We start from the raw sequence: 27,821 nt of genomic DNA on the forward strand, positions 1-27,821 counted from the left end.
GCCCATGCAATGAAAGCATTAACAATCTGATTGGGAAGATTAAATACTGGATGGTTGGGTAAATGATAGATAGATAGATAGATACTTAGATGGATGGAGGATTAAATAGGTAAGTACAAACATGAGAAGATACTAACAACATCAGATAAAAAGAACAACTTATTGAGTATCTACAATGTGCCAGGTACAAAATGCCAGGTGATTTCGGATATGATATCAAACCTATCATTGCTGAATGATAGGCAATGATATCATCCCCATTTGTCAGATAAGGAAACTGAGGTACAGAGAGGTTAAGTAACTTGGCAAAGCCACCCAGCTAGCTGCCCAATGTTCTTTTGTCTCACTGTTCCTGAGCCAGAGGATACCCACTCCTCCCATCCCCATCTCCCAGCCCCAAACTGTCTTTGTTACTTTTGAGCCTTTGTTTTATGTAAGAACATCTTGGAAATTCTGAGAAAAGCCCCAAACTACTTTCCATTCATTGAGAACCTGAAACTGGATCCTCAGCCATTCCTTTTCCAGATGCCTTCAAGTTTCTCAGGTGAAAGTGAGGCCTCTCAGGAGAAATCAAAGAGCTTTCTCTTCAGGCACCTACTCCCCACCAACCAGCACAGAAATGTTTGTGAGGCTGGCCGGGCTCCAGGGGCACACTAAGGAAACTAGTTTGGAGCCAAAGGCATCTATGGGGCATTGTACATGGAGGCCCACTTCATCCTTCCTACCTCCTTTCACTTCCTGAAGCTCCATTTGCTCCCTCTTCTACTGTCTCCCTATCTCCCCACCTTCCCATCTCCAGGACAGGCAGGGGTCTGGGCAGGAGCTCAGCAATGATGTCAAGAGGGTAGGAGGTGCTGCAGGGCCTCTTGCCACAAACTCAGCTCTCTCCTGGGCCTCTCCATCTGACTCCCTTCCTGGCTCCCAGCTCTCTCAGGGTGCAAGGCCAAGCCTCCAGGGAATTCCTTGTGCCTTCCCACAGGGCTGGAGCCAAGAGTGAGTTTTGAGGCCACTGGCTATAGTGACAGGGAGGACTCAGGGCTCATAGAACACTGTGAAGCACTTCTGTTAGGAGGTTCAACTGGCCATGGAAGAAGGATGCTCCTAAAATGGACTTTGTGGGGAATAGAAAATCCTCTGTGTGAGGGGTAGGGATGGGGAAGGGGGAGCAACCTAGAAATCTAGCCAAATTTCTCCCAGAGTCTCTCCTACCTCTTCCTGGGTTGGCCTCCTCAGCCTCTATCCCCCATTCTCTTGACCCCTATGTCTCTTTTTGAAACTTCCCAGAGTGGAAAGCACGAGGTCCTGGCATTTGCAAGTCTCCTTTTACATAGACAAGGCTCTCTATTGATCCCAAAGAAGCTTTTCAAATACGTAACCAGGAATCAGAATTTTAGAAATGGTCAAGTTCTATTTTATGGATGGGAAGCTGAGGACTAGGGAGGTGGAGTGGCTTGTCCAAGGTCATACGCACTGCAAACCCCCATTCCATTATACCAGGACAGAGGGGTGTCCTCCAAATTCAGAACTGGAGACTCATCTTCCAGACATGATGGGTGGTATTACCCATTTTATTTGACTTTCATGGGTCTTTGATCTTAAGAGTCTTTTCTGGCTGTGGTCCAGGAGTATGGCTGAGACACAACTCAGAATCAAACGCTTGGCAGCCAGCAGCCCTAGCCGGAGCTGAGGATTCCCACAGACACCCAGAACCTGGTCAGAGCTCCACCCAGAGGAGGAGCTGGCAGAGGCTCCACCCACCTGTCTGCCTGGCTGGTCTTGCAGCTCTGTCTTTCCCACAGAGAGATCCACTCCATCAGAGAGTGACTGTGTGCCTGCATCCAGGGGGTCAGGGCTGATGATGGGGAGAATCTCGGGGACCCAGAAGACCATGCCCTACCTGAAAGCCCAGCGTGAAGACCTGAAGGACCTGTCCTAACAGAGCCTTGGCAGCTGTCTGGTAAGGGAACTGCTGGCCCCTCCCGGTGCCTGAAGGGAGGCAAGGGAAGGGGATCCAAATATAAGCCCTGCTGGGACTGAGGGAAGGGGGCCGGGTCTGGAATTTGCTGAGCACCTACTTTGTATCAGGTCTCACCATCATCTGAAGAACTATTGATTCCTATCCCTTTTACAGTGGAGGGAACTGAACCTCAGGGAGAAGTAATACAATCTCAGAGCAAGCGCAGAGTAAGAGTAGAGCACCTTCTGTCTGATACTCGAGCCACAGGTGCCCCTGTCTGTGTTGCCACCCAGGACACACACCGCACACCTTCACCTTCTGTGATTTTCTCAAGGTGGACGCATGGTAATAATGCCTTTCCTCACCTCAACCTAATTCAGGCTCCACTCCTGCTTCCCCGTAAGTGTTTTTGTCTATACTGAAGAGACTGATGACAGGGGAACAGTGCCTGTGTAGAAAGGAGGCTAATATGACAAGTTTGGAGCTCACAGTATTTATGTGATGGCGATTCTGGGAATGGGAGTGGAAACCTGCACATGTCGGAACTACCTCTGCTTCTTAAACTCGATGCTGGGGATAATGGGAAGGACAAGGGTTGAGGAAATGAACTAAAGGGAGAAAGTTTGATTAAGACCATTGGTGGATTGAAAATGGTATTGTTGATGCGTGAGAAGGAAAAGACTGAGGTAGAGAAACATGACAGAGTGCAGAATTACAGGAGCTTACATATGTGCAAAGATGTTCATTACTGATTTTGTAACAGTAAAAAATTTGGAAATAACTTAGTGTCTATATAGGACATGTGTTATATAAATGTTAGTACATTGATCTTATGAAATACCTTGCTGCCATCAGAAAGAATGAGGCAGATCTATAGGAACTGACATGGAAAGGTCCCACTGACATTGGGAAAGAGCATGTGTCAGGTGCAGTGATTAAAAGTACTTGTAAATCAAGTATACTTCAATTTTTTTAAAAAAAGGTGCAAGTGAAATAAACAAAACCATTAAAATGCTAAAAAAAAAAAAAAAAAAGCTCTTGGCTCAGCTTACCTGGATTCACTTCTGCCCCTCACGTGCTATGTAACCTTGGGACTTTTCTTATTCTCTCTAAGCCTCAGTTTCTTCATCTGTAAAATGAGAATGGTAGTTACTACTTCAAAAATTTGTTGTGAGGACAGGAGAGGTTCTTGGCACAGTACAAGCATGCATTCAATATTCAATAAAGATTTGCTTTTATTATTAAGTGAAAATGTAAATAGCAAAAAAATATGCAGGCTATCATCCCAATTTTGCTGTTAAATATTTTTCTTCCTGCAAAGGTATATGTGTATATATAAACATAGTGGATGTTTGGATAAAACAACTGTTAACAGTGATCATCTCGGAGGTATGAGACTAGAGAGAAGTGAGGGAGGGATTTACACTGTTTTTTTTAAGAGAGTTTACTTTTCAGAGAAGTTTTAAGTTCACAGCAAAACTGAGTCCCATACACGTGCGCGGCCTCCTGCACCATCAACGTGCCCCACCAGAGTGTACGTTCGTTAAATTGATAACCCTACAATGACACATCACTGAGATTTACACTTCTGACTGTATACACCTCTACCTCATTTCCATTTCTACAATAAGCATGTGTATGTTTTGTAAGTAAAATAATGTTAATTAATGGCTGAATTGCACCCTAAGCCCCAGAATGGCAAGACTCCAGAAAGTGGCCTGGTTCACAGAAGCTACCAAAGCGGAGGGGATGACCCAACCTGGATCTGCCTGGGAATGGGACCTGAGCCCTCACCCCCACCCTGAGAACCTCCACTCTGCTGTCACCAGCATGACGGGTCACAGGCTCGCCTGCCTGGCTGTCTGGTGCTCTCTCAGAGACATCTGACAGCAGCTCCCAAACCTGAGGAGGCCATGCCCCTGGGCCATGCCTACCCTGACAGTCCGCACGCATACAGTGCTCACCCACAGCAGCTGAACTGCTTCAAAGCACCCAGGGAGCAGGTCCAGGAGGCTGGGAGAGCAGCCAGTGTGACTGGGTCTTGAGGCGGCCAGCCCTGGCTTCAGAGTCTCCTCTGACATTCACTGGCACAGTGACCTTTCCGTGAGTTCTGTTTCCTCAACACAATGCAGGGGTTAACCTGCCCATCTCACAAGGCCGTTGTGAGGATAGAGCAAGAAGATCTGTGGGAAAGTACCTAACACATTCCTTGGCACATGGAGGTCCTTGGGAAGTTTTCATTTCCTGTCTACGTGACCTGCTTAACAGGCCTAGACCCTCAGATACATGGCATGGTCGGGGGGAGTGTGTAGTCGAGGATGTCCTTCCTGGCAAAGTCAGGACAAGGACAGGGTGAGGACAGTCCTGGGGCTCCCCAGATATGCAGCTCAGGATGGACCAGCTACATTTCTGCTCTGGTGAACCACTCTCTAAACAAGTCCTCAGCCTTTATTTGGGCTAGATTTAAAATATGATCCTTCAAAATGAAGTCACTCCTTGATGACACTCAGTGGGCAGGAGCTGAAACGGAAAGGTGTGGGAAGAGGCTGCTCCCCACAGACGTGGAGAAAATGCTGTAACTGACACCCCACAGGACAGAGAAGCTGGGCTGGGAGGAGGTGAGCCTTTTGGGTTGTCTGCCTCTCACCTACCCCATCTGTTTCCCCAGGTATTTCTACTTCAGCCCCTCTCTGCATAAGCAGCTCCTCAACATGAGGCACAGTCTCCACTTGACCTTCATGTGTCTGAGTCTCCTCACTGGAAGGTGAGCTTTGCTACCCCACGGTGGCTTTGAGCTGAACTGCTTTGGGTTTTGCATGTGGTGGGAGGGGCAGCAGCGCTTTCTACTTAGCAACGGTGAGACAGAACGTCAGGCCTTCACCTCCCTGACGCACCAGGACAAATGCAACTTCTTGCCAGTTATTCTATCTGGAGAAGTCAAGCTTCCAAAACGGTCATAGATGGATGAACCCCTTGGGTTTGGGGAGAAGGTGCTTGGAGTGTTCCCAAATTAGCACGACACTGTGATATATAGTAAATGGGTAATAAAATGAAGTGGGATAGGGACATGTTAATTCAGCAGCTGAAAATCAGAGATTTCTCTTTGGGGAAGTTACTGCTCGTATCTGAGTACAACCACACACAGACATGCAAACACAAGCTCAAGTCTGTGTGTAGGCATGTTTATCCACACGTAAACAAGCATGTGCACCGAAACCCGTTTTCTTTTACAGGATGTGCATCCAGGGGAATCAGTTTAACATCAAGGCCAGCAGAAGTGACAAGCTGTCCCTGCCTGGCTTTGAGAATCTCACAGCAGGATATAACAAGTTTCTCAGGCCCAACTTTGGTGGTAGGTCATTCTTTTTGCCCAGGACATCAATTCAAAAAGATAGGAACAGAGACAATATGCAGACGAGGGTTTCAGGAGGTCTTAGTCGACTGCGTTTTCTGACCTGCAACCTGTTAAGGAGTGGCAGTGATGGATACAAACAGCTGCCAATGATTTTTCACGCTACCTTGGAGAAAGCACTTTCTCTGGTCTCTCCACCTGCAGGATACAGAAATACTCCTCCCCACTGAGGAGGTTACTAGAGCCTCCTCACAACCTCACACAAGCTGTCCGCCTTCTGCCCACACCTCCAGTGTCATTATTCAAGGAACCCACCATGCCTCACCAGGACTACTCCACCTGGTCCTCCTGCCTCAGCCTGCTTCCTCAAGGCTAACCCTCTACTCTGCCACCTGGATGACCCCCTGGGTCCTTTGCCTGCTCAGAATACCTGCCTGCTTCCCAGCATCCTCAGCCTACAGTCCAGAGCCCTTTGCATGGCACACCAGGCGCTTCCCAGCCCAGCCTCTATCTGTCTGTCAGTCTCATCTCCCCAACTTCTCCCCACTATGCCCTGCTACAAATGCGCCCCCTGACCTCCTTGGCCTCCCTGGTCTCCATGCTTTTTGCTGAGACTGTTAACCTGTTAAGAATGGCTTGTTCCAATTTGACTCCCTGGTGAAATGCCAGTTTTCCTCATGTCTTAGATCAAAGGCTTCCTCTTCTGAGCAGCCCACCCAGATTCCTCCAGGCCCCATCCCCTTTCGTCACACTTTGTTTTGAACATATCTCCAAATCATAGCCATTACCGGGTGATACTGTCACTGGCTTTATGTCTGTCTCAGCTCTAGGCTGCAGTCCCCTGGGGAAGTCTTGCTTTATTTACCTCACCAACCCCAGCAGCATCTCGGTACTTAACAGATAGCAAGTTATCAATTAATATTTGTTGAAAGAATGAGGCAAGGAGGGAAAGAATGAGGCCACCACATACCTTCTCACAGGGTCTCAGCCTCTCTGTCTGTAAAATGCAAGACTGAACCCACATGGTCACTAACGTCTTAATTACCTCGAGCAGAAACTAGTAGAAAGAGCCTTGGAGTGGAACAAACCTAAGTTTGGCTCCTGGCTTTACTGCTGGGCAAGCATCTTAGCTTTCTGAGCCTCAGTTTCCCTTTCTGTAATTGGGGGGCATATCATCTGCCTCACAGGGAGGACTGAATGAAATGAAGTGTGTAAATACAGCATCAGGATGCAGTCTATTTTAATCCCTTTCCTTCTTGCTCCTCCCTTCACATGATAAAATTCTCTGGTCAGATCTAGGATTAGTGGGTCAGTCCAGGTCCTCTGAGGAACAGACACTGGGAGGGGATTATCTGTGCAAGATATTTATTGGGGCCATATCTATGACAAAATATGGGGCAGGAAGAGAAGGAAGCTGGAGAGCTGTCAGACCGCAATGCAGGTCTGACCCCAGTGGAAGGAGGGAGGGAGGGAAGGAAGGCTGGTGGAGGAGTCTTAGACTACAGTGTAATTCTAAGTGTGTTTGGAAAGGCCACCAGGGAGTTCTTGAGCTAAAGTTCCCATCAGAGGAGTCTCCCATCTCTGTGCCTCCCAGGAACAGGCCTGCCTTAGTATTGCTGCCACACTCAGTCCCTGGTGGGATGCAGCCCATGGGAAGCATGGCCTCCGAACCAGTGTGGTGGAAGATTTCAGAGCACAGCATCTGGGGCCAATCACACCCCCTTCGGTTGGAGATCTGAGAGATGCATCTTCCTGGCCACACAATTAGGATTTGAGGTCCTTATGTTAAGGGACCTTGGGGGGCTTCAACCTCCTCTGGTTTTCCCAGGACCAACTGAACACTAATGACAAGCACATGAGTCTCCACATCTGGTTGGGTCCACCCAACAATTTCTCTGCCTCCCAGATCCCAAACAATTAGGCCAGGACACTGCCCTTTTTGTTGCTTGCTCACGGGCCAACAAGGTGCAGAGTCCTAGGGCAAGGTGCCCATTCTGAGCCTGGAATGGACCTAAGGGGACGTGAGGCCCAGATCCACCTGGGGCAAAAATGGGGCAAGGGGTCGTCAGTCAAAAGGAGGGGAAGGCACAACCCCCACCCCTTGTCACGAGCCTGTGGCACTCTGCCTTCTACAGAACCTACATTTACAAGGCAGCCTTGAGGCCCACGGAGGGAGTGTTGCTCTCCGTAATGTCTGTCCACCCAGTTCTCGGACCCTGATGTCCTTGAGCGACAAGACCTCTATAGGGTTTTTCAGGGACTGAGCTGGACAGCACAGGTTTGCAAACAGGCCCTCCTGAACTCTGCCCAGAACCTGGCTTTGACCTCTTTCCTAGGAGAAAGCTGCCCTCTGGTGGCACAGCTAACTTTTATAACTCAAGGGAAAGAAGGAGCAAACTCCGGTCCATAAAAAAGCCAACTGAAGCAAGGCCTAGACTAGACTACCTAGAAACAAACTAAACAAACAAACAAAAACCCACACTGAGGCTGGAGCTCTTGTGTGTTTTCCATTCTCCATGTTTCTCAAGGGGCGGGGAGGGGGGCAACCAGCACTGACCCATTGCCCACTGTGTTCCAGGCACATAAAATAGATCCTGTAACCTTCCCAACCCAACCCTTGATGGCTAGCATTAGTAGCTCTATTTTACAGGTAAGAAACTGTAGAACAGAGAGGTTTAGCAATTTGTTCAAGGTCACACTGCTATGATGTGGCCAGCAGAGGTTTCAAACACTCTGACTCTAAGCTCCTCTTCTTAACGCTGCACCTTGCTGCCTTGAGGGGCAGAAAGCCACTTAGCACCATAACTCCTTCAGCACCTGCCAGGGTCTGCCCTCAAAGATCTCCCCCTTTCCCACCAAGTATTAACACTAAGTATTAAGTTAATTATTGTTAATTGCATTGGCTTTAAAACTCCCCTTCCAAATTCTTACCTATATCCTGTGGCTTGGTTTCCTTCAATCGATAATTAGGCTGCTCTGTCTGATTCCCCCCAGTTTGCTGTTTCTAAGTGTCCTTTGAATTTGGCCTCTCCTTTTCCTGGTTAATGCGTTGTCGGAGTTCCCTGAGGCGCCCCCAGTTATCTTGCAAGTGAATGCTACTCCATCTGTTAACCTGGTGAGGAAAGTTTTTCCTTTTCCAGAATTAGCTAAGATCACAGAGGAGAGGGGAAGGGAAGGGAAATGCTGTTTACTGAGTGCCTGGAAGGATGTGACAGGAACAATGCTGGGGGCTTTGTACAGATAATTATTTTTGAGCACCTTCTAGATGTCCAGCTAGGCAGGCACTTCATGTCCATTCTCGCTTGCCACCACCCTGCAAAGAAGCTGTCACACACCTAGTCTCATTTAACCCTGTCCGTGACCCTCTGAGGTCATTAGCATTATATTCAAACCTGCAGGTGAGAAAACTGCAGTTCTGAAGGATCTGGTAACTTTTCCCAGATCGACGAAACTCACATCTTTCTGACTCCTGGGCTTTTGTTCCACATGTCCAGTCTAAGGAGGAGTAAACGTCCCTGGCCTGGCCTGGCCGCCGAGAATGGAGGCTCCCAAACCTCAGTCCTGAGAGCTAAGACAGGCACTCTCAGGAGTTTGGCCCATCTGCTGGGACTCCAGGATTGAGGCCCAACATCTGCACACCAGACGAAACGTGGACAGCTCTGCAGTTCTAAATAGTTTAGGGTTCCTGGAGAATAAAGGAAGAGGAGGGAAGTGTCAGGAGGTGAGCGGGAGCTCAACCATGAGCAGTCTTGAATGCCACCTTGTGGTAAATTTACTTGGTTGGGGAGGGGGGGGAAATATATTTGTGTACAAATTCCCAAATCTCTACTACATTTCTAATGAGTCCCTTGCAAGCACCATAGGAAAAAATCCTCCAAGTAAGAAGTAGCAAAAAAACCAAAAAAACAAAAAGAAGTAGCAAATACCGCTACATTCTTTAAAATACACACTAATTAATACAGTGTGGTCTCTCTCTTATGTATTTAGCTAACTACATATTTGTGCATTTTTTTCATACAAAAGGGAGGCACACTCTACGTAGTGGTTCCTCCTGAGATGGGGAGGATAGAAATTAACCTTTTATTTAGAAGTATTTTATATACTTCTAAATTGTTTAAAAGTTTCCAATAGGCATAATTTTCTAATATATGCATATTTTTAAATTGTGCTAATGTAGGGTTAGGAAATCTGTTTGTGTTTCTATGGAGGTCTTTCTGGTTTTTCTTCATTCTTAGGAGAACCTGTTCAGATAGCACTGACTCTGGACATTGCAAGTATTTCCAGTATTTCAGAGAGTAACATGGTAAGTGTGGCCCCCTCGTCTTCCACCCAAGGAGCCCCTCTCCTGTGTTTTATGAGGATACATGTTCTAGCTACTCAAAGCAGAACAGAGACTTACTTGGAATGGCAGAAGCTGGAGACCTATCCTGAAACCCAAGACAGTGGAAGATGCTTGTAAAACAGATCTTCTGAGTATCAGAAGGAAAGTGGATTCAAAGGCTAGGAGGGGAGAAATGAGGGAGTGGAGTGGGTGTATTTGGTGAGGGATAAAAGTGGGGGAAAAGAATAAAAGTGCAGGGGGGAAGCCTGAATGTCACATGGTCCCTCACAGAGTGGGAGACAAGCTGATGAAAACCAACAATCACATAACTGCTTTCAACCATCCTCTCACTTAAGACAACACATTATAGATAAGGTGACACTAAAGGCAGTTTGCCAAGAGGGTCCACTGTGGACTCTGGGTAAATCCTGGACAACCGAAGCACCTTGCTCACCAAAACCTTCAACAATTTGGTGTGGCCTTTGTGATGGAGGGCAAGTAAGTTAAGACCCTGAACATGCTCCTGTGGGGCCCCCTTTTGGCAGTGGGCGTTACTATCCAGAATCAATGAGGTGCTTTGTTCTCCTATAGCTACAGGCCACCACCTCAAGACAAACTTTATTTACCCATGTCTACTGTAGTATGTGCTCTTGACCTCAGTGGAGGGGGGTAGGGGAGTAATACTTGACCCTTCTCCTTCCCTTTTCTGAGCTTTCTCCCTCCATCCATTTCCTCCCCCTGGCTGCCCCCTCAGGACTACACAGCCACCATATACCTCAGACAGCGCTGGACGGACAAGCGGCTGGTGTTCGAAGGCAACAAGAGCTTCACTCTGGATGCACGCCTAGTGGAGTTCCTCTGGGTGCCCGACACTTACATCGTGGAGTCCAAAAAGTCCTTCCTCCATGAAGTGACTGTGGGAAATAGGCTCATCCGCCTCTTCTCCAACGGCACAGTCCTGTATGCTCTCAGGTAATTGGGCACCTGCGACCTCAGGGCTGGAGGGAAAGAGCTGGGAGGAAAGGCAAAGGTATTCTGAACAGCGCTCGAATAACCACCTACCCTTCTCACGTGCCTGCCTTCTTAGATCCCTGTCCCCAGAGCAGAAGGGCCCTTTCTCAGTCCAGTTTGGCTCAACAAGAATCTACTGAGAATGTGTGCTCTGTGCCAGGCCCGTGCTGGACACTGAGGATATGGAGCCGAATAAGACGTTGTCCTGACACAGACACATAAGGAAAGGAAGTCAGGGCGCTGGGGCCCCAAGGTGGAGAGTAGGTTAGTGATTTGGGGTGATGTTAGAGGATGCTTTCACAGGACTCTGAGCTGAATCTTAAAGAGTTAAAGGAAGTTAGCCAAGAAGAGGTAAGGGGAACAGCAAGAGCAAACAGAGAGGTAATACAAAGAACTTTCCTTTCATGGGGCTCAGCGGGGTGGCGGTGGCTCCAGAATACATCTTTACTTAGCTGAGTCATTCTTGTACAGACGGAGAAGCAAAGCATAGTCCTCCAAGCCTCACCACCTGTAGTCACAGGCTCCCCTTTGCCCCTTCTACAAATCCCTGAGGCCAAAACTTCCTCCCACCCAATTGTTCATCAAGCCGCTGGTTGGCAGGAACAGGAAAGATGCCCCCAAAGTGCTATGTAAGGCAGCCCACAGGCGGAGGACTCATCGCTGCCTGTGCCAGGGCTGGACCAGGACTGCAAACACTGCTAGAGGCCTTCAGCAGAAGGCCAGGAACCAAATATTCATGAGGCTGATCTTAAATCCCAAGTGAGAGGCTGAAGTTATAAAACAAGGACTGAGCTAAGCAATGAACTGAACTTTTGGACCGCTTATCTGACACTCCTCAGCTGCACTGAATTTTGCAAAGTACAGCCAGAACCCCAGCACCTCTTTCAAGAAGTCCAACAGACCTCTCCTTTGACCCCAACTCCAGTCAATATTAAGGTGCCCTTTCCTTGTATTCCCACAGCACGTGTGTGTGTGTGTGCATGTGCATGTGCGTGTGTGTCTGTCTGTATTATGGCACATAACACAGTATCCTGTACAAGGATTACAAATGATGGATGATGACTAATAGCCTGGCTCTAGAGTCAGACAGATTTGGGGGCAAGTTCTTGCTCTGTGACCTTAGGCAAGTTACTTGACTCTCTGAGCTCCAGTTTCCTCAGCAGCAAAAGGAGAATAATAATATTTCCTACCTAGTAAAGCTACTTTAAAAATTCAAAGGGATAATTCATGTGAAGCATTTTGCATAGGGACGGACTCCTCATGGGTCTCTCCTGAAGAATAAATTTAAAAACTGGATGCAAAAGCATCTCAAACAAGCCAGTGAATGATTCTGTTCTGCAATGTTGTTGCAAGTTTGCCTCTGAATTGCCAACATTCCAACTTCCTCCACTCTGGACCCCAAGCTTTAACTGAGTCTCACAAATGTCACTTAGCACAGGAAAACTCAGGACTGCTTTGAACGCAGGCATCAAGTCACACATTCACTGTAAGAGTCAAGGTGAAAGTTCTCTTGGAGTGGCCCTTAAGAGGGAGTGTATACTTTCTATAGCATCCTCATAACACTCTCTATGAATCCATTTTTCCTTTCTTAGAATCACAACAACCGTTGCATGTAACATGGACCTGTCTAAATACCCCATGGACACACAGACATGCAAGTTGCAACTTGAAAGCTGTGAGTATACATCATGTGGGCCCCTTAGATGATTTTCTGGGGTGACTTAGATCTGTGCTTTCATGAAGAGTGTCCTATACATAGTGGCCTTTCTCTCCTTGATGTTGATTACAATGGGTTCAGACCTTCTGGGTGTACATCCAGAGAGATTTGGAGACTGCTCAAAAACAAACCTTACAGTATTACATCTTTGGGAGAGGACCACTGTGCATTGGCACCAAATATTTCCACCTAAAAGTGGATAAGACAGCCAAGCAAACAGGGGTCAATAGGACTAGGAGGGGGCCTCAGAATCTGCTAACTCATGGAAGCCAGAAAGAACACAGCAGAAGTTAGAAATGGCAAGTATACAAAACAATCATTGACATTTATTGCAAGACTGCTTCCAACTTCTAAAAGAAATTGTTTGATATATATATAAAGCTTAATCTAGTAATGTCAGCAAGTGGGCATCTAAACTGCAATCTGGGGGTTTGCTTGTGATGAGGAAGGAGGATTTACTCTAAGTTGATGTGTGTCAAATGAACTCCTGGCACCGTGAGTGATCTCCATGATTCCTTAGTAAACCACTGTGAAATGCCCACCATGGGGAGGTGGCACCTGTCATACGTGTTCTGGGAAGAAAATGCCACGTGTAGGAGTTATCAAGGTATCAAGGCATGGCTCGTGCAAGAAGGAAAACCTACAGTCAAGCGCTGGAAACCACTGGGCACTTCTTACATAAGGACACAAGTGGCTAACATCCAAGAAACACAACCATTATGAGGCAGCATTTTTCAGAGGTAGACATTTAATTAAAGACTCAGGCAGGCAGATTAATTACCTTATTGATTAAATGCATGCAAAACCTTCTTGAAGCAATACAGCTGTTTGGGGGCAGACTAAAACTTGAGGTTATCAAAAAGAGAACTCATTTTCAGCCCCACATAGAAAAAGAAATTGCCCTCCATGGGTGGCTGTGCTCATCTCAAATCCCAGGAGTGAGATTCTTCTGGAAACTTCAGCACTCTGCTTGCACAAATATCGTCCCCAGTGAGCAGGGGAAGCTTTCATTGAATGTTTATCAGAAGTTATTTGGGTACAGAAACCTCACCAAGGGCATTTTTCCTGAACACCATCCCTAGACAAGAATTGATACCATCCCACAATTCCCCATATCCACTCAGGGACAGAGCAGTGAGAATGTAATGACTGTGAACATTTACCAGTTGTAATAGCAAAGTATCTAAGTAGAGGCTTGTACAACTCACTTTTTTAGATATATTTCTTTTGGGATTCTAGGCCTATTTGGACAGCTGGCTTCAGTAAATGAGGGGGTGCTTCCAAGGGAAAGCGCACAGACAATTTTTACCTGGAAATCCTCTAAGAGCTCATGACTACTTCTCCCCGCTATGGAGGGGGAGATAACCACAGACAGACAGTGGATACCATAGGTTAAGACTTAACAAAATGTTAGTCCCAACACTGGCATCCCATTTCCCAGTAGCCTTGGAAAATGAAGTTCCAGGTTTAAGATCACAGGTACCAGAACCACTGGGCTTTTCCATTCACTGGCTGGGTGACTTTGGGTGAGTAGAATTAACCTCAGTTTCCTCATCAGTGAAGTAGGAAAAATAATAGTATTTGACTCGAAGAGTTATTTTTAACAGCTTTATTGAGGTATAAATTACATACCATAAAATCCAACCATTTTAAGTGTACAATTCAAAGGTTTTTAGTAAATTTTCTGAGTTGTGCAACCGTTGCCACATTCCATTGTTAGAACATTTCCATCACCCCAAAGAGACTCCTAGTGCCCATTTACAGTCACTCCCCATTGCCACCACCAGCTCCCAGACCACCACTAATACACCTTTTGTCTCTATGAATATGTCTTTTCTAGATGCATATAAATGGAATCATACCACATGTGGTCTTTTGCATCCAGCTTCTTTCACTTAGCATAATGTTTTTTAGTTCATATATGATGAAGCATATATCAGTACTTTATTCCTTTTTACTGCTTTATTCCTTTTTATTCCAGGCAAAAGAATACAAGTAGAACAAGTCTCTTTGGCTTGTTTCCGCCTTTCAGCTGTTATGAATAACGCTGCTGTAACATTTGTGTACAGGTCCTTTTGTGGACATGATTTGATTCTGTTGGACAGATACTTAGGACTGAAATGCTGGGTTAAATTTATGTTTAAGTCTTCAAGAAACTGCCAAACTGTTTTCCAAAGTGGTTGCACCGTTTTACATTTCCACCAGCAATGTTCCAGCTTCTCCACATTCTCACCATCTGTTGCTGTCTGTCTTTTTAATTACAGCCATTCTAGTGGATGTGAAGTGGTATCTTACTGTGGTTTCGATTTGCATTTCCCTAATGACTAATGATTTTGAGCATCTTTTCATGTGCTTATTAACCATTCATCTATCTTCTCAAAGGTATCATTGGAGGATTAAATGATATGATAATGTTGTAAAGCACTTAGAAAGGTAATTGCTTACTAAATGATAGATATTATTATTATCATCATCTATGGGCTTTGGTATTAAACTTTCTTGAGGTACAATCCTGGTTTGTTTTTCATTTGCACTGGTATCCTGAGAAACTTATGCAACCTCTCAGAATCTGATAATTTTCATGTATAAAATGGGCAAAACATTATAGTTCCTCAATCCTAAGGCACAGCATTTATTGAATAATAACATTTGAGGAAAAATGTAAGCTCTACTTTACATATATCAAGTATAAGATTCATTTCTATTTTATTTTTTAAAAAAGCTTTAAATAATGAAGAAATATGCAGGTCTACCTTGCAAGCTCACGAGAACCTTAGAGACATAATGTGTAAAGGACATAAATGTTTAATAAAAGGTAGCTATTATTACTATCATCAGCTATATTGGTAAAACTGCTTTGGGATTTATCAAGCACCTATGTTTACATACATCAATAAAGTGGCTGGCTTAAGGTTTTTTGTTTTTGTTTTTGCATTTATGCCAATATGAAAATATGAATAGACCAACTGTAAAGTCCCTGAGAACCCCCTCCGAGGTGTTAGACTGTCCTGAAAAGCAATGTCTAGCACAGGCCTTTGTGGGTTCACAGATACGTGTTCAAAAATATCATTTAAATAATGATAGAGGCCATTTCTAGTTGCTTATCATCTACCAGGTCTATTCGATGCTTAGCATAGAAACGGTTCTCAGTTGATGGTGAAAAGCCCTAGCAGGTCATCTCATTCTGAGTAGACACTGCAATTACACTTGAGAAATCATGCCAAATTTTGCATGGGATCATCCTTGGACTTAGCACCATCAAGACAGAGCTTCTGTTTCCTCCATATCACAGCATTTTCCAGACCAGTTCAATCTGCTACCTTCTGCTGATCAGGACACTGTTTCACTTGCCAGGGGGCTATGATGGGAATGACGTGGAGTTCAGCTGGCTGAGAGGGAACGACTCTGTGCGCGGGCTGGAGAACCTGCGGCTTGCTCAGTACACCATACAACAATATTTCACATTAGTTACCAGATCGCAGCAGGAAACAGGTAACTCATGGGACAAACTGCACAAAAGCAAAATAGCTGAGTTGTTTTCTGAGTCAGAAATATCATCTTTTTTCCTCTTGGTCCCTTTGGGGCCCAGGAACCCCTCTGAGGTGCGGTGGGGCAGTAGGGTTTGGGCTTGGCACTTTTACCTGCTCCACACCTACTACCGAAAAGGTCCCTAAGGGGCTCACAGTCTAGTGAAGTAGATGTCAAGGAAACCAGCAGTTACGATGCTGCAGGAATACTATGACAGAGAAAGGCACAAGAAGAGGATCCTGGGTGGGGGCATCAGCACTCCCATAAATCCCATTCTCTACAACTGCAATTTCTTTCATTGAAACTATAATGACAGTTCATGATTAACTATGTTTTGGTGAACAACAGATGGCTTAATGTGAATATAGTGAAGTTAAACATTCCACAGGGAAACCACTCTGCTAGGTGAGCAGGCATGATTTCCTATCCCTTGTTCACCCTATCAGGAAATTACACACGATTGGTCTTGCAATTTGAGCTTCAGAGGAATGTCCTGTATTTCATTCTGGAAACCTATGTTCCTTCCACTTTCCTGGTGGTGTTATCCTGGGTTTCGTTTTGGATCTCCCTTGATTCAGTTCCTGCAAGAACCTGCATTGGTAAGTAGCTCCAACGGGAGATTTCTAAGAACTGGGTTATTAGGTCCTTATTTTTTTTTACCTTCTACCATTGTTTTCATTGATATTCCCAGGGCAGTTCCAGGAGCTGGTTTCTTGAGAGACTTTTACAGAGAGAGAAAGAGAGATGGAGAGACTACTTTAGGAATAATGCATTTTTTTTTTTAAAGGGAAGTCTTTTTTTTTTCTTTTTTATTTATTTATTTATTTATTTTATGGCTGTGTTAGGTCTTCGTTTCTGTGCGAGGGCTTTCTCTAGTTGTGGCAAGCGGGGGCCACTCTTCATCGCGGTGCGCGGGCTTCCCACTATCGCAGCCTCCCCCGTTGCGGAGCACAGGCTCCAGACGCGCAGGCTCAGTAGTTGTGGCTCACGGGCCCAGTCGCTCCGCAGCATGTGGGATCCTCCCAGACCAGGGCTCGAACCCGTGTCCCCTGCATTGGCAGGCAGATTCTCAACCACTGCGCCACCAGGGAAGCCCAGGAATAATGCATTTTTAAACTTGTGCTTGACAGTGACAGATAAGGGAGAATTGTGATTCGATGGTCTATTGTCTGTTATTTGTTTACTGAACTCCTCCCTCCAGTGAGAAGACAGAAGGCGAAACATTTAGAAAATCATATCACTCATATCTGTACAAAATAGACAAATCAACCCTTTTCCAGAAGGCCACAGACTTTTCAGAATGAGCTATGCTCTATTTCTGAGTCCTGTCCTCACCTTGCCAAGTCTTGAAGGGAGACAGTCTGCCAGTGGGTGATGGAAGGTTCACTGCCCACTGACGTGGGTACATTGCTTACTTTTTTTCCCAGGAGTGACCACTGTATTGTCAATGACCACACTGATGATTGGGTCCCGCACTTCTCTTCCGAACACCAACTGCTTCATAAAGGCCATTGACGTGTACCTGGGGATCTGCTTTAGCTTCGTGTTTGGGGCCCTCCTGGAATATGCAGTTGCCCACTACAGCTCCCTACAGCAGATGGCAGCCAAAGATAGGGTAAGAATTTTGAGGGCCCTATATGTGATTCATCACCTGTGCCTGGTCTGTAGAGATGACCTGGACCTGGTTCCTGACCCCCAGTGATTCAGTTTGCACCAGTGATTGTCATCCTTGTTCAGTTGGGGGAATCTGGAAGTCATGACACCTTTTAAAAAAGACTGCTCTTTTCACCAAATACAGTGAGATATTAATATGTTTAAATTTCCAGCAGAAAATAATGGTGTTATCTGTATGCAACATAAAATCACAACCGCAAGAACAAGCATCCAGGAAAAACCCAGTATCAAACCTAACATGATCAGCTGCTTATGTTGCAGATTAATATGTATTTAATATTTATTCTTTTGTCGCATTTTTGTTTTCCTAAGTTATACAAGTAATGGTTTACTGAAAAATGTATGGAAAAATTAAATTGTGGCAAATTTTGTAATTAGCATATTTTTCTGCTAACAGGGAAAGACTTATTATCTGACTTAGCTGTGAAACACCATGGTCCAGCTCTCAGAATAATAATAATGATTATTATCAATTGAGCATGTATGTGCCAGACACAGTCACAAGCTCTTTGAAAATATTATATCATTTAAAATGCCCATAACCACCCAGTAAGGCTATCTCCATTTTTATAGTTGTGGGATCCGAGTATGGGAAGATAAGTGACTTATCCAAGGGGACACAGGCCGTAAGAGGCAGAGCTGGGATTCGCACCAGCCAAATCTGCTTGGCTCCAAAGCCTGACACTTACCTGTTATTCCCACTTGAAGTGGGCAACGGGCCATGCCCTTAACTATTATTCTCTGCAGGCCTACGGAACCCTGGGATTCTCTGGAAGCCCAATTTGATAGATGTTAGCATACTAAAGCTCCTGCTAAAAAAATGATAGGGATCCAGTGCAGAAGAGCTGCCCTACTTCAGCAAAGTGCCAGGACTGCACAGGGTCCAGTGGTGAGGAAATGAGGATTCAGAATAGCCCAAAGATCCAGTTGCCTTTTCTCTTGTGTTTAACTATTGTGAACAAGGTTTCACAGTTATATTACTCAAGTACCAAAGGCAAATGATCATATGTGCCAGCCAAAGAATATGTATTTCATTTATTTTACTCCCTGTAGGCTTCCTTTTTTTAAAAAGTATTTATTTTTTAAATTAAATTTATTTTTTAATTGAAGTAGAGTTGATTTACAATATTATATTAGTTTCAGGTGTACAGCATAATGATTCGGTATTTTTATACATTATACTCCATTAAAAGTTATTACAAAATAATGGCTAATATTCCCTGTTCTGTACAATATATCCTCGCTGCTTATCTATTTTATACACAGTAGTTTATATCACTTTATCCCATACTCCTATCTTGCCCCTTCCCCTTTCTTTCTCCCCTCTCATAACCACTAATTTGTTTTCTATATCTGTGAATCTGTTTCTGTTTTGCTATTTACATTCGTTTGTTTTATTTTTTAGATTCCACATATAAGTGATATCACACAGTATTTGTCTCTCTGTCTGACTTATTCCACTAAGCATAATATTCTCTAGATCCATCCACATTACTGCAAATGACAAAATTTCATTCATTTTTATGGCTGGCTAATATTTCATATATATATATATATATCTCACATATTCTTTATCCATTTGTCTGTTGAGGGACACTTGGGTTGCTTCCATATCTTGGCTATTGTAAATAGTGCATCTGTGAACATTGGAATACATGTATCTTTTTGAATTAGTGCTTTCATTTTTACCTGGATATATACCCAGGAGTGCAACTGCTAGATCATATGGTAGTTCTATTTTCAGTTTTTTGAGGAACCTCCATACTGTTTTCCATAATGGCTGCACCAACTTACATTCCCACCAACAGTGTACAAGGATTCCCTTTTCTCCATATCCTAGCCAATATTTGTTATTTGTAGACTTTTTGATGATAGCTGTTTTGACAGATGTGAGGTGATATCTCATTGTTGTTTTGATTTGCATTTTTCTAATAATTAGATATGTTGAGTATCTTTTCATTTTCCTGTTAGTCATCTTTTTGTCTTCTTTGGAAAAATGTCTGTTCAGGTCCTCTGCCCATTTTTTTGATTGGGTTGTTTGTTTTTTTTGATATTGAGTTGTATGAGCTGTTTATATATTTTGGGTTTTTTTGTTGTTGTTTTATTTTGGTTTTTTAGCTTACTTTTTTAAAAAATTTATTTATTTATTTATTTATTTTAGGCTGTATTGGGTCTTCATTGCTGCGTGCAGGCTTTCTCTAGTTGTGGCGAGGAGGGGCTGTTCTTCATTGCGGTGCGTGGGCTTCTCATTGCCGTGGCTTCTCTTGTTGCAGAGCATGGGCTCTAGGTGTGTGGGCTTCAGTAGCTGTGGCTCGCAGACTCTAGAGCGCAGCTCAGTAGTTGTGGCACACGGGCTTAGTTGCTCCGCGGCATGTGGGATCTTCCTGGACCAGGGTTTGAACCCGTGTCCCCTGCATTGGCAGGTGGATTCTTAACCACTGTGCCACCAGGGAAGTCCCTGTTTATGTATTTTGGATACTAACCCCTTGTTGTTCATATCATTTGGAAATATTATCTCCCATTCAGTAAGTTATCTTTTCATTTTATTGATAGCTTCCTTTGCTGTGCAAAAGCTTTTAATTTCAGGCCCCACTTGTTTAATTTTTGCTTTTGTTTCTTTTTGTCTTAGGAAAGTGATCCAAAAAATATTGCTATGATTTATGTCAAAGAGTTTTCTGCCTATGTTCTCTTCTAGGAGTTTTATGGTTTCAGGTCTTACATTTAGGTCTTTAATCCATTTTGAGTTTATTTTTGTGTATGGTGTGACAAAATGTTCTAATTTCATTCTTTTAAATGTAGTGGTACAGTTTTCCCAGCACCACTTATTGAAGTAACTGTCTTTTCTCCATTATATATTCTTTTCTCCTTTGTCATAGATTAATTAACCATAGGTAAGTGGGTTTATTCCTGGGGTCTCTGTTCTGGTCTATTGATCTGTGTGTCTGTTTTTGTGCCAGTGCTATTTTGATTACTGTAGCTTTATAATAGTATAGTCTAAAGTCAGAGAGGGTGATACCTCAAGCTTTGTTCATTTTTCTCAAGATTGCTTTGGCAATTTGGGGTCTTTTTTGTTCCATATGAATTTTAGGATTATTTGTTCTAGTTCTGTGAAAAACGTCATGGGTATTTTGATAGGGATTGCATTAAATACGTAGATTGCTTTAGGTAATATGGACATTTTAGCAATATTATGTCTTCCAATTCATGAACATGGGATATTTTTCCATTTCTTTGTATCATATTTAGTTTTCTTCATCAGTGTTTTATAGTTTTCAGAGTATAGGTCTTTCACCTCCTTGGTTAAGTTTATTCCTAGGTATTTTACTCTTTTTGATGCCATTTTAAATGGGATGGCTTTCTTGCTTTCTCTTTCTGATAGTTCATTATTAGTGCATAGAAAAGCAACAAATTTCTGTGTATTAATCTTGTATCCTGCAACTTTACTAAATTCATTAGTTCTAATAATTTTTTGGTGGAGATTTTAGGGTTTTCTATATAAAGTATCATGACATCTGCAAGTAGTGACAGTTTTACTTCTTCTCTTCCAATTTGGATGTCTTTTATTTATGTTAAATAGAAGTGGTAAGAGTGGGCATCCTTATCTTGTTCCTAAATTTAGAGGAAAGTCTTTCAGCTTTTCATCATTGAGTATGATGTTAGCTGTAGGTTTGTAAAAATTGGCCTTTATTATTTTGAAATATGTTCCTTCTATACCAACTTTGATGAGAGTTTTTATCATGAATGGATGTTTTATCACATGATTTTTCTGCATCTATTGAGATGATCATGTGATATTTATCATTCTTTTTATTAATGTGGTGTATTACATTGATTGATTTGCAAACACTGAACCATCGTTGCATCCCTGGAATAAATCCCACTTGATCATGGTATATGATCCTTTTTATATATTGTTGGATTTGGTTTGCTAATATTTTCTTGAGGATTTTTGCATCTATATTCATCAGAGATATTGGACTGTAATTTTTTTTGTAGTGTCTTTGCCTGGTTTTGGTATCAGGGTAATGGTGGCCTCATAAAATAAAATAGGGGGTGTTCTGTCCTCTTCAGTTTATTTGGAATAGTTTGTAAAGGATAGGTATTAGCTCTTCTTTATATGTTTGGTAGAATTCCCCTGTGAAGCAGTCTGATCCTGGACTGTTGTTTGCTGGGAGGTTTTTTAGTTTAGTTTTGTTTGTTTGTTTTTTACAAATTCAATTTCACTACTAGTGATTGGTCTGTTCAAATTATCTGTTTCTTCTTGATTCAGTCTTGGCAGGCTGGATGTTTCTAGAAATTTGTCCATTTCTTCTAGGTTGTCCAATTTGTTGGCATATAACTGTTTGTAGTATTCTCTTACGATTTTTTGTATCTCTGTGCTATCAGTTATTATTTCTCCTCTTTCATTTATTTTATTTGGGTTCTCTCTCTTTTCTTTTTGGTGAGCTTGGCTAAAAGGTTTATATCAATTTTGTTTATCTTTTTAAAAAAAAACAGCTCTTGGTTTCATTGATCTTTCCTATTATTTTTTTGGCCTCTATTTTATTTATTTCCTCTCTGATCTTTATTATCTCCTTCCTTCTGCTAACTTTAGGCTTTGCTTGTTCATCTTTTTCTAATTCCTTTAGATGGTAGGTTAGATTGTTTATCTGAGACTTTTCTTGTATCTTGAGAAAGGCCTGTATTGCTATAAACTTCATTCTTAGAACTGCTTTTGCTGCATCCCATAGATTTTGGAAAGTTTTGTTTCCATTTTCATTTGTCTTGAGGTATTTTCTGACTTCTTCTTAAATGTATCCATTGACCCATTGGTTTTCTAGTGGCATTTTGTTTAGTCTTCAAATGTTTTTGTTTTTTTCCAATTTTCTTCCTGTAATTAGTTTCTAGTTTCATACTGTTGCGGTTGGAAAAACTGCTTGATATAAGTTCTGTCCTCTTAAATTTACTGAGACTTGTTTTGTGGCCTAGCATATGATCTATCCTGGAGAATGTTCCATGTGCACATGAAAAGAAGGTTTATTGTCCTGTTTTTGGATGGAATGTCCCGTAGATATCTATTAAGTCTAACTGTTCTAATGTGTCATTTAAGACCACTGTTTCCTTACTGATTTTCTGTCTGGATGATTTGTCCATTGGTGTAAATGGGGTGTTAAAGTCCCCCATTATTATTGTATTACTGTCAATTTCTCCCTTTATGTCTGTTAGTATTTGCTTTATATATTTTGGTGCTTCTGTATTAGGTGCATTTATGCTAACGAGTGTAATATCCTCTTCTTGTATTGATCCCTTTATCATTATATAATATCCTTCTTTGTCTTTCGTTATGGACTTTGTTTTAAAGTCTATTTTGTTTGATATGAGTATTGCTACCCTGGCTTTCTTGTCATTTCTGTGTGCATGAAATATCTTTTTCCATTCCTTCACTTTCAGTCTGTCTGTATTTAGCTCGTTTGTAGGCAGCATATAGGTGGGTCTTGTTTTTTAATCCAATCAGCCACCTTATGTCTTTTGATTGAAGCATTTAGTCCACTGACATTTAAAGTAACTACTGATAGGTATGTACTTATTACCATTTTATTACTTCTTTTCCAGTTGTTTTTCTAGTTCTTCTCAGTTCTTCTTTTTGTTTCTTCCCTTGTGGTTTGATGATTTCCTTTAATAATATGCTTATGTTCCTTTCTTTTTAGTTTTTGTGTATCTATTGTAGGTTTTTGACTTGTAGCAACCATGGGGTTCATATATATTGACCTATAACTATACCTACTTGTTTTAAACTGGTAGTCACTTAAGTTCAAACACATTGTAAAAGATCTACATTTTTTACTCCCCTCCCCCACATTTTGTGTTTCTGATGTCATATTTTACATCTCATGTTTATCCTTCAACTGTTTTTTGCAGTTATAGTTGCTTTTACAATTTTTTGTCTTTTAATCTTCGCACTGGCTTAAGTGGTTGATCCTCAATTCTTACTATATATTTGCCTTTCCTAGTGGGATTTTCCCTTTCCTGTAGATTCTTCTTTTTCACTTAGAGAAGACCCTTTAACATTTCCTCTAGGGTAGGCTTATTATTAATTGTTTTAGTTTTTGCTTGTCTTAGAAGTTCTTTATCTCTTCTTCAATTCTAAATAATAATCCTGCTGGGTAATATAACCTAAGTTGCAGGTTTTTCCCTTTCAGCACATTGACTATATTATACCACACCCTTCTGGCCTGCAAAGTTTCTGCAGAGAAATCAGCTGATAGCCTTATGTGGGTTCCATTGTATATGATTCTTTGTTTTTCTCGTTGCCTTTAGAATTCTCTCTTTAACATTTGGAATTTTAATTATGTCTTGGTGTGAGTTTGTTTGAGTTCAGTTTGCTTGGGACCCTCTGTATTCCCTGTACCTGGATATTTGGTCCTTCTTTGGGTTTGGGAAGTTTTTAGTCATAATTTCATCAAATACATTTTCCATCCCCTTCTCTTTTTCTCTTCTCCTTCTGGGACCCCTATAATGTGAACATTGATACACTTGATGTTATCCCAGAGATCTCTCAAAGTATTCTAATTTTTTTTTAATTTGTTTTTCTTTTTGCTGTTCTGATCGGGTAATTTCCATTTTCTATCTTCTAGACCACTTCTGCATTTTTCTGTATCATTTAGTCTGCTTCATTCCTTCTAGTGTGAGTTTTATTTCAGTATTGAATTCTTCATTTCTGATTGGGTCTTTTTTTGGCCATGCCATGTGGCCTGTGGGATCTTAGTTCCCTGACCAGGGATTGAATCTGGGCCCCCAGCAGTGGAAGCATGGACTCTTAACCACTGGACCACCAGGAAATTCCCAAGATTGGGTCTTTCTTTACATTTTTTAAGTTCCTTGTTAAAATTCTCACCACGTTCATCTATTCTTTTCCCTAATTCAGTTAACATTCTTATTACCAACGTTATGAATTCTTTATCTGGTATTGTTTATTTCTGTTTCATTATTTATTTTTTCAGGGGGTTTCTCTTGCTCTTTCAACAGAGACCAGTTCCTTTGCCTTTTCATTTTGCTTAAATTTCTCTGCCTCTATGAGTTTAGGTGAAACAGTTACCTACTGCAGTCTTGCATGGGCGTCCTTATGTGGATGTGTCCCTATACAGAGTGCATGCACCCACTGCTTTTGCTGGATTTGGTGTTGATGCATGTCATGTCTTTCCTCAGGGTGTGCTGGCAGCTATCACCTTGGCAGAAGGTGGGACTGGAAATGGAGGGGCTAAAAGCTAGAGCTTGTTGTGAAGTGTGACTTCCCTTCTGCTCAGTGGCCATCACCACCCTATTGGTGGTGGAATCTGATCCCAAGTTGCTGGAGCAGAAGCCCTGAGGGTTGGGCCCATGCTGGTTCTGTCCCCTTTAAATGTATGTTTTCCCCTCTCCCAGCACTGGGGAAGTCCTGAAGCAAGGGAGGCCTGTGGGGGCTCTCGGCTTGGGTAGGCTGCAGAGAGAGGGCCGAGTGTACTGCCCTCCGATGTACTTGCCTGTGCAGGCACCAGCAATTGTTGGCCTTACTCTGCTCAGATGAAGCCTTGAGTCCAAGTTCCCTCTGTCCTTCATAGCTGATCATTCCCCCAGCCTGCCACCCCCGCCCTGTCGGGGAGCCAAACAACAGGGCAAGCAGGACTTGTGTGGACTCTCTGTGTGTATGGGGTATGGTGGTGAGCTATGGTGGATCAGCCACTGTCAGAGTCCTGGGCTGCTTCTGATGTGCTGCTTGAGTAAGAGTCAACAATGGCTGCCGCCACCCCACCCAGACTCTGCCCTGGCACCAGGTTGCCTCTGTGTCCCATGGAGTTTTCTTCCCAGACCAGGTTGTCTCTGCGTACTGTGGAGTTTTCTTCCAAGTCTATGTTGTCCCAGCCATGGTGGAGAATGGCAACTCCATGGGATTGCAAGGAGCATCACTATTTCTGTTTGTGTGGCAAAGACCTGAAGACACTGCTGATTTCTATTAACTCTCATAATCAATAACTCCCTCCTCCCAGGAATAGAATGGAATTCATCAAACACCTACTAAACGCTCTACATAATTTATGCCATTTAATCTTCCCATCAGTCTCAAGAGGTAGTATTAATGTCATCAACATTTTGCAGGCAAGGAAATTGAGTTCTAAAGGGATTAAGGTGACTAAAATTTCACAATAGTGAGAGGCAGAATGGGATTTGAACCCAGGTCAGCTAGCTTCAAGGTCTGAGCAATTAACATTTACCACACGGCTCTGCACACCTAGAATGGGCAATGGTTATTCTTCCCATTATACAAGCTGATGACCTAGGGACAGGTGCCTATAAACAGGATAATAGGACTACCAAATCTTGCTTACCAGCCAATTTATGAGGCACTCAGTACTGGTCTCTCCTAAACCTAATTATTCAATACTAAGGCCTCTAAGTATATAAATACCCACTTATTTATTTTGCTGAGTCAAGTCTATCAATCTAACTGCCCTGTTTATGAACTAGGGGAAGGCGAAGGAAGTGGAAGAAGTCAACATCACTAACATCATCAACAGCTCCATCTCCAGCTTTAAACGGAAGATCAGCTTTGCCAGCATTGAAATTTCCAGCGATAACGCTGACTACAGTGACCTGACAATGAAAACTAGTGACAAGTTCAAGTTTATCTTCCGAGATAAGATGGGCAGGATTGTTGATTATTTCACAATTCAAAACCCCAGTAATGTTGATCGATATTCCAAACTACTATTTCCTTTGATTTTTATGCTAGCCAATGTATTTTACTGGGCATACTACATGTATTTTTAAGAGTATGCTGAATTGTTTGCATGCCATAGGTCTTCAACAGAACAAAGTAATGATGTAAACGATATTCTAAGCCAAGTGTGCACCCTAATCCAATGGTGCCACAAGTGACTAAAATAACATTTGAGCATTTCTCCTCAAACAATGAACCCCCCTCCAACCATTATTTAAGCTGTGTAGAAGTCCTAGCATTACAGAATCTTTTAATAGAAACATCAACCCATTCCTTTTTTATTTTTATGAAAGATATTCCCATGGAGCCCAAGATTACAAACCTACTCAGGACTGACTGCCCAGTGGCTCCCTGGTCTGCATTTAACTCATATAAAAAATGAAAAGGAAGCTATTACATGTATTGAGTCAAGTGTCAGAGGTTGTTTCTAAATTAATCACACATGCTATTTACTAAATCTCTACAGTGCTTGTAAAATAAAATACATTGTTGCCTATTTAGGGAATAACATTTTCTAGTTTTTGGTTTTGATTAAAATGAAATGTGGGCTTATAAAAAGAAACAAAATTGAGTTATTTGTAGTGAGGTGGATGGACCTAGAGTCTGTCATACAGAGTGAAGTAAGTCAGAAAGAGAAAAACAAATACCATATGCTAACACATATATATGGAATCTAAAAAAAAAGAAAAAAAGTGGTTCTCATGAACCTAGGGACAGGACAGGAATAAAGATGCAGACGTAGAGAATGGACTTGAGGACATGGGGAGGGGGAAGGGTAAGCTGGGATGAAGTGAGAGAGTGGCAAGGACATATATACACTACCAAATGTAAAACAGATAGCTAGTGGGAAGCAGCCGCATAGCACAGGGAGATCAGCTCGGTGCTTTGTGACCACCTAGAGGGGTGGGATAGGGAGGGTGGGAGGGAGATGCAAGAGGGAGGGGATATGGGGATATATGTATAAGTATAGCTGATTCACTTTGTTATAAAGCAGAAACTAACACACCATTGTGAAGCAGTTATACTCCAATAAAGATGTTTAAAAAAATAAAATAAAATAAAATGAAATGTGGGCTTAAGTAAATTCCCTGGAAGTCAGTGCACTAAATACCAAGGTGAGTTTTTAATATAGTATTTAATGTCACAGCAGAACTGTCCCCATTTCCCAATAAGTCCAACCTTTGAAAAATCAAATGTAAGTGAAGAAAAATTTAGTGGATCAGTAATCTTAAACATAAATCTCTTGTTTCTAAGATATAATGGATTCCCCAAACTGGGAGAGCTCTGGGGTTTATTCCCCCATTTGACATGTCTTATCATTTTACTATTATATGCAAGCCAGTCCTAAACAATGCTGAAGCCCTTTCCCCATAACATGGGAAGAAATGGAGGAACTTTTTAAAAAACTTATTCTAAGAGTCTTTATACTGACTATTGTCATGAAGCCTTGCAGAATCAAGTCCAATTCTATCTGCTACTCTGACACTGAGCAACACTTTGCCAGCAGCAGATCCCCTGGATCCTTCC

General features: G+C 42.7%; 1 protein-coding gene across 1 annotated transcript; it reads left to right on the top strand.

The window, feature by feature from the left end:
- On the top strand, positions 1 to 27,821 carry GABRP (gamma-aminobutyric acid type A receptor subunit pi). The gene is made up of 10 exons (XM_082378784.1): positions 1 to 1,957; positions 4,626 to 4,721; positions 5,191 to 5,309; positions 9,545 to 9,612; positions 10,385 to 10,602; positions 12,234 to 12,316; positions 15,713 to 15,850; positions 16,333 to 16,485; positions 17,314 to 17,501; positions 26,042 to 27,821. Exons 2-10 carry the CDS (start codon positions 4,669 to 4,671, stop codon positions 26,342 to 26,344), a joined length of 1,323 nt encoding a protein of 440 aa, XP_082234910.1. The 5' UTR covers positions 1 to 1,957; positions 4,626 to 4,668; the 3' UTR covers positions 26,345 to 27,821.

Source organism: Balaenoptera borealis (assembly GCF_965194805.1).
Source record: "Balaenoptera borealis genome assembly, chromosome: 2".
In the NCBI taxonomy this organism is placed as follows: domain Eukaryota; kingdom Metazoa; phylum Chordata; class Mammalia; order Artiodactyla; family Balaenopteridae; genus Balaenoptera; species Balaenoptera borealis.

Coding starts and splice junctions, on each gene's coding strand:
- GABRP (XM_082378784.1), top strand. CDS start 4,669: ATGAGGCACAGTCTCCACTTGACCTTCATGTGTCTGAGTCTCCTCACT. Junction 12,317..15,712: donor CAAGTTGCAACTTGAAAGCT/GTGAGTATACAT, acceptor TTCACTTGCCAG/GGGGCTATGATGGGAATGAC. Junction 17,502..26,041: donor AGATGGCAGCCAAAGATAGG/GTAAGAATTTTG, acceptor TTTATGAACTAG/GGGAAGGCGAAGGAAGTGGA.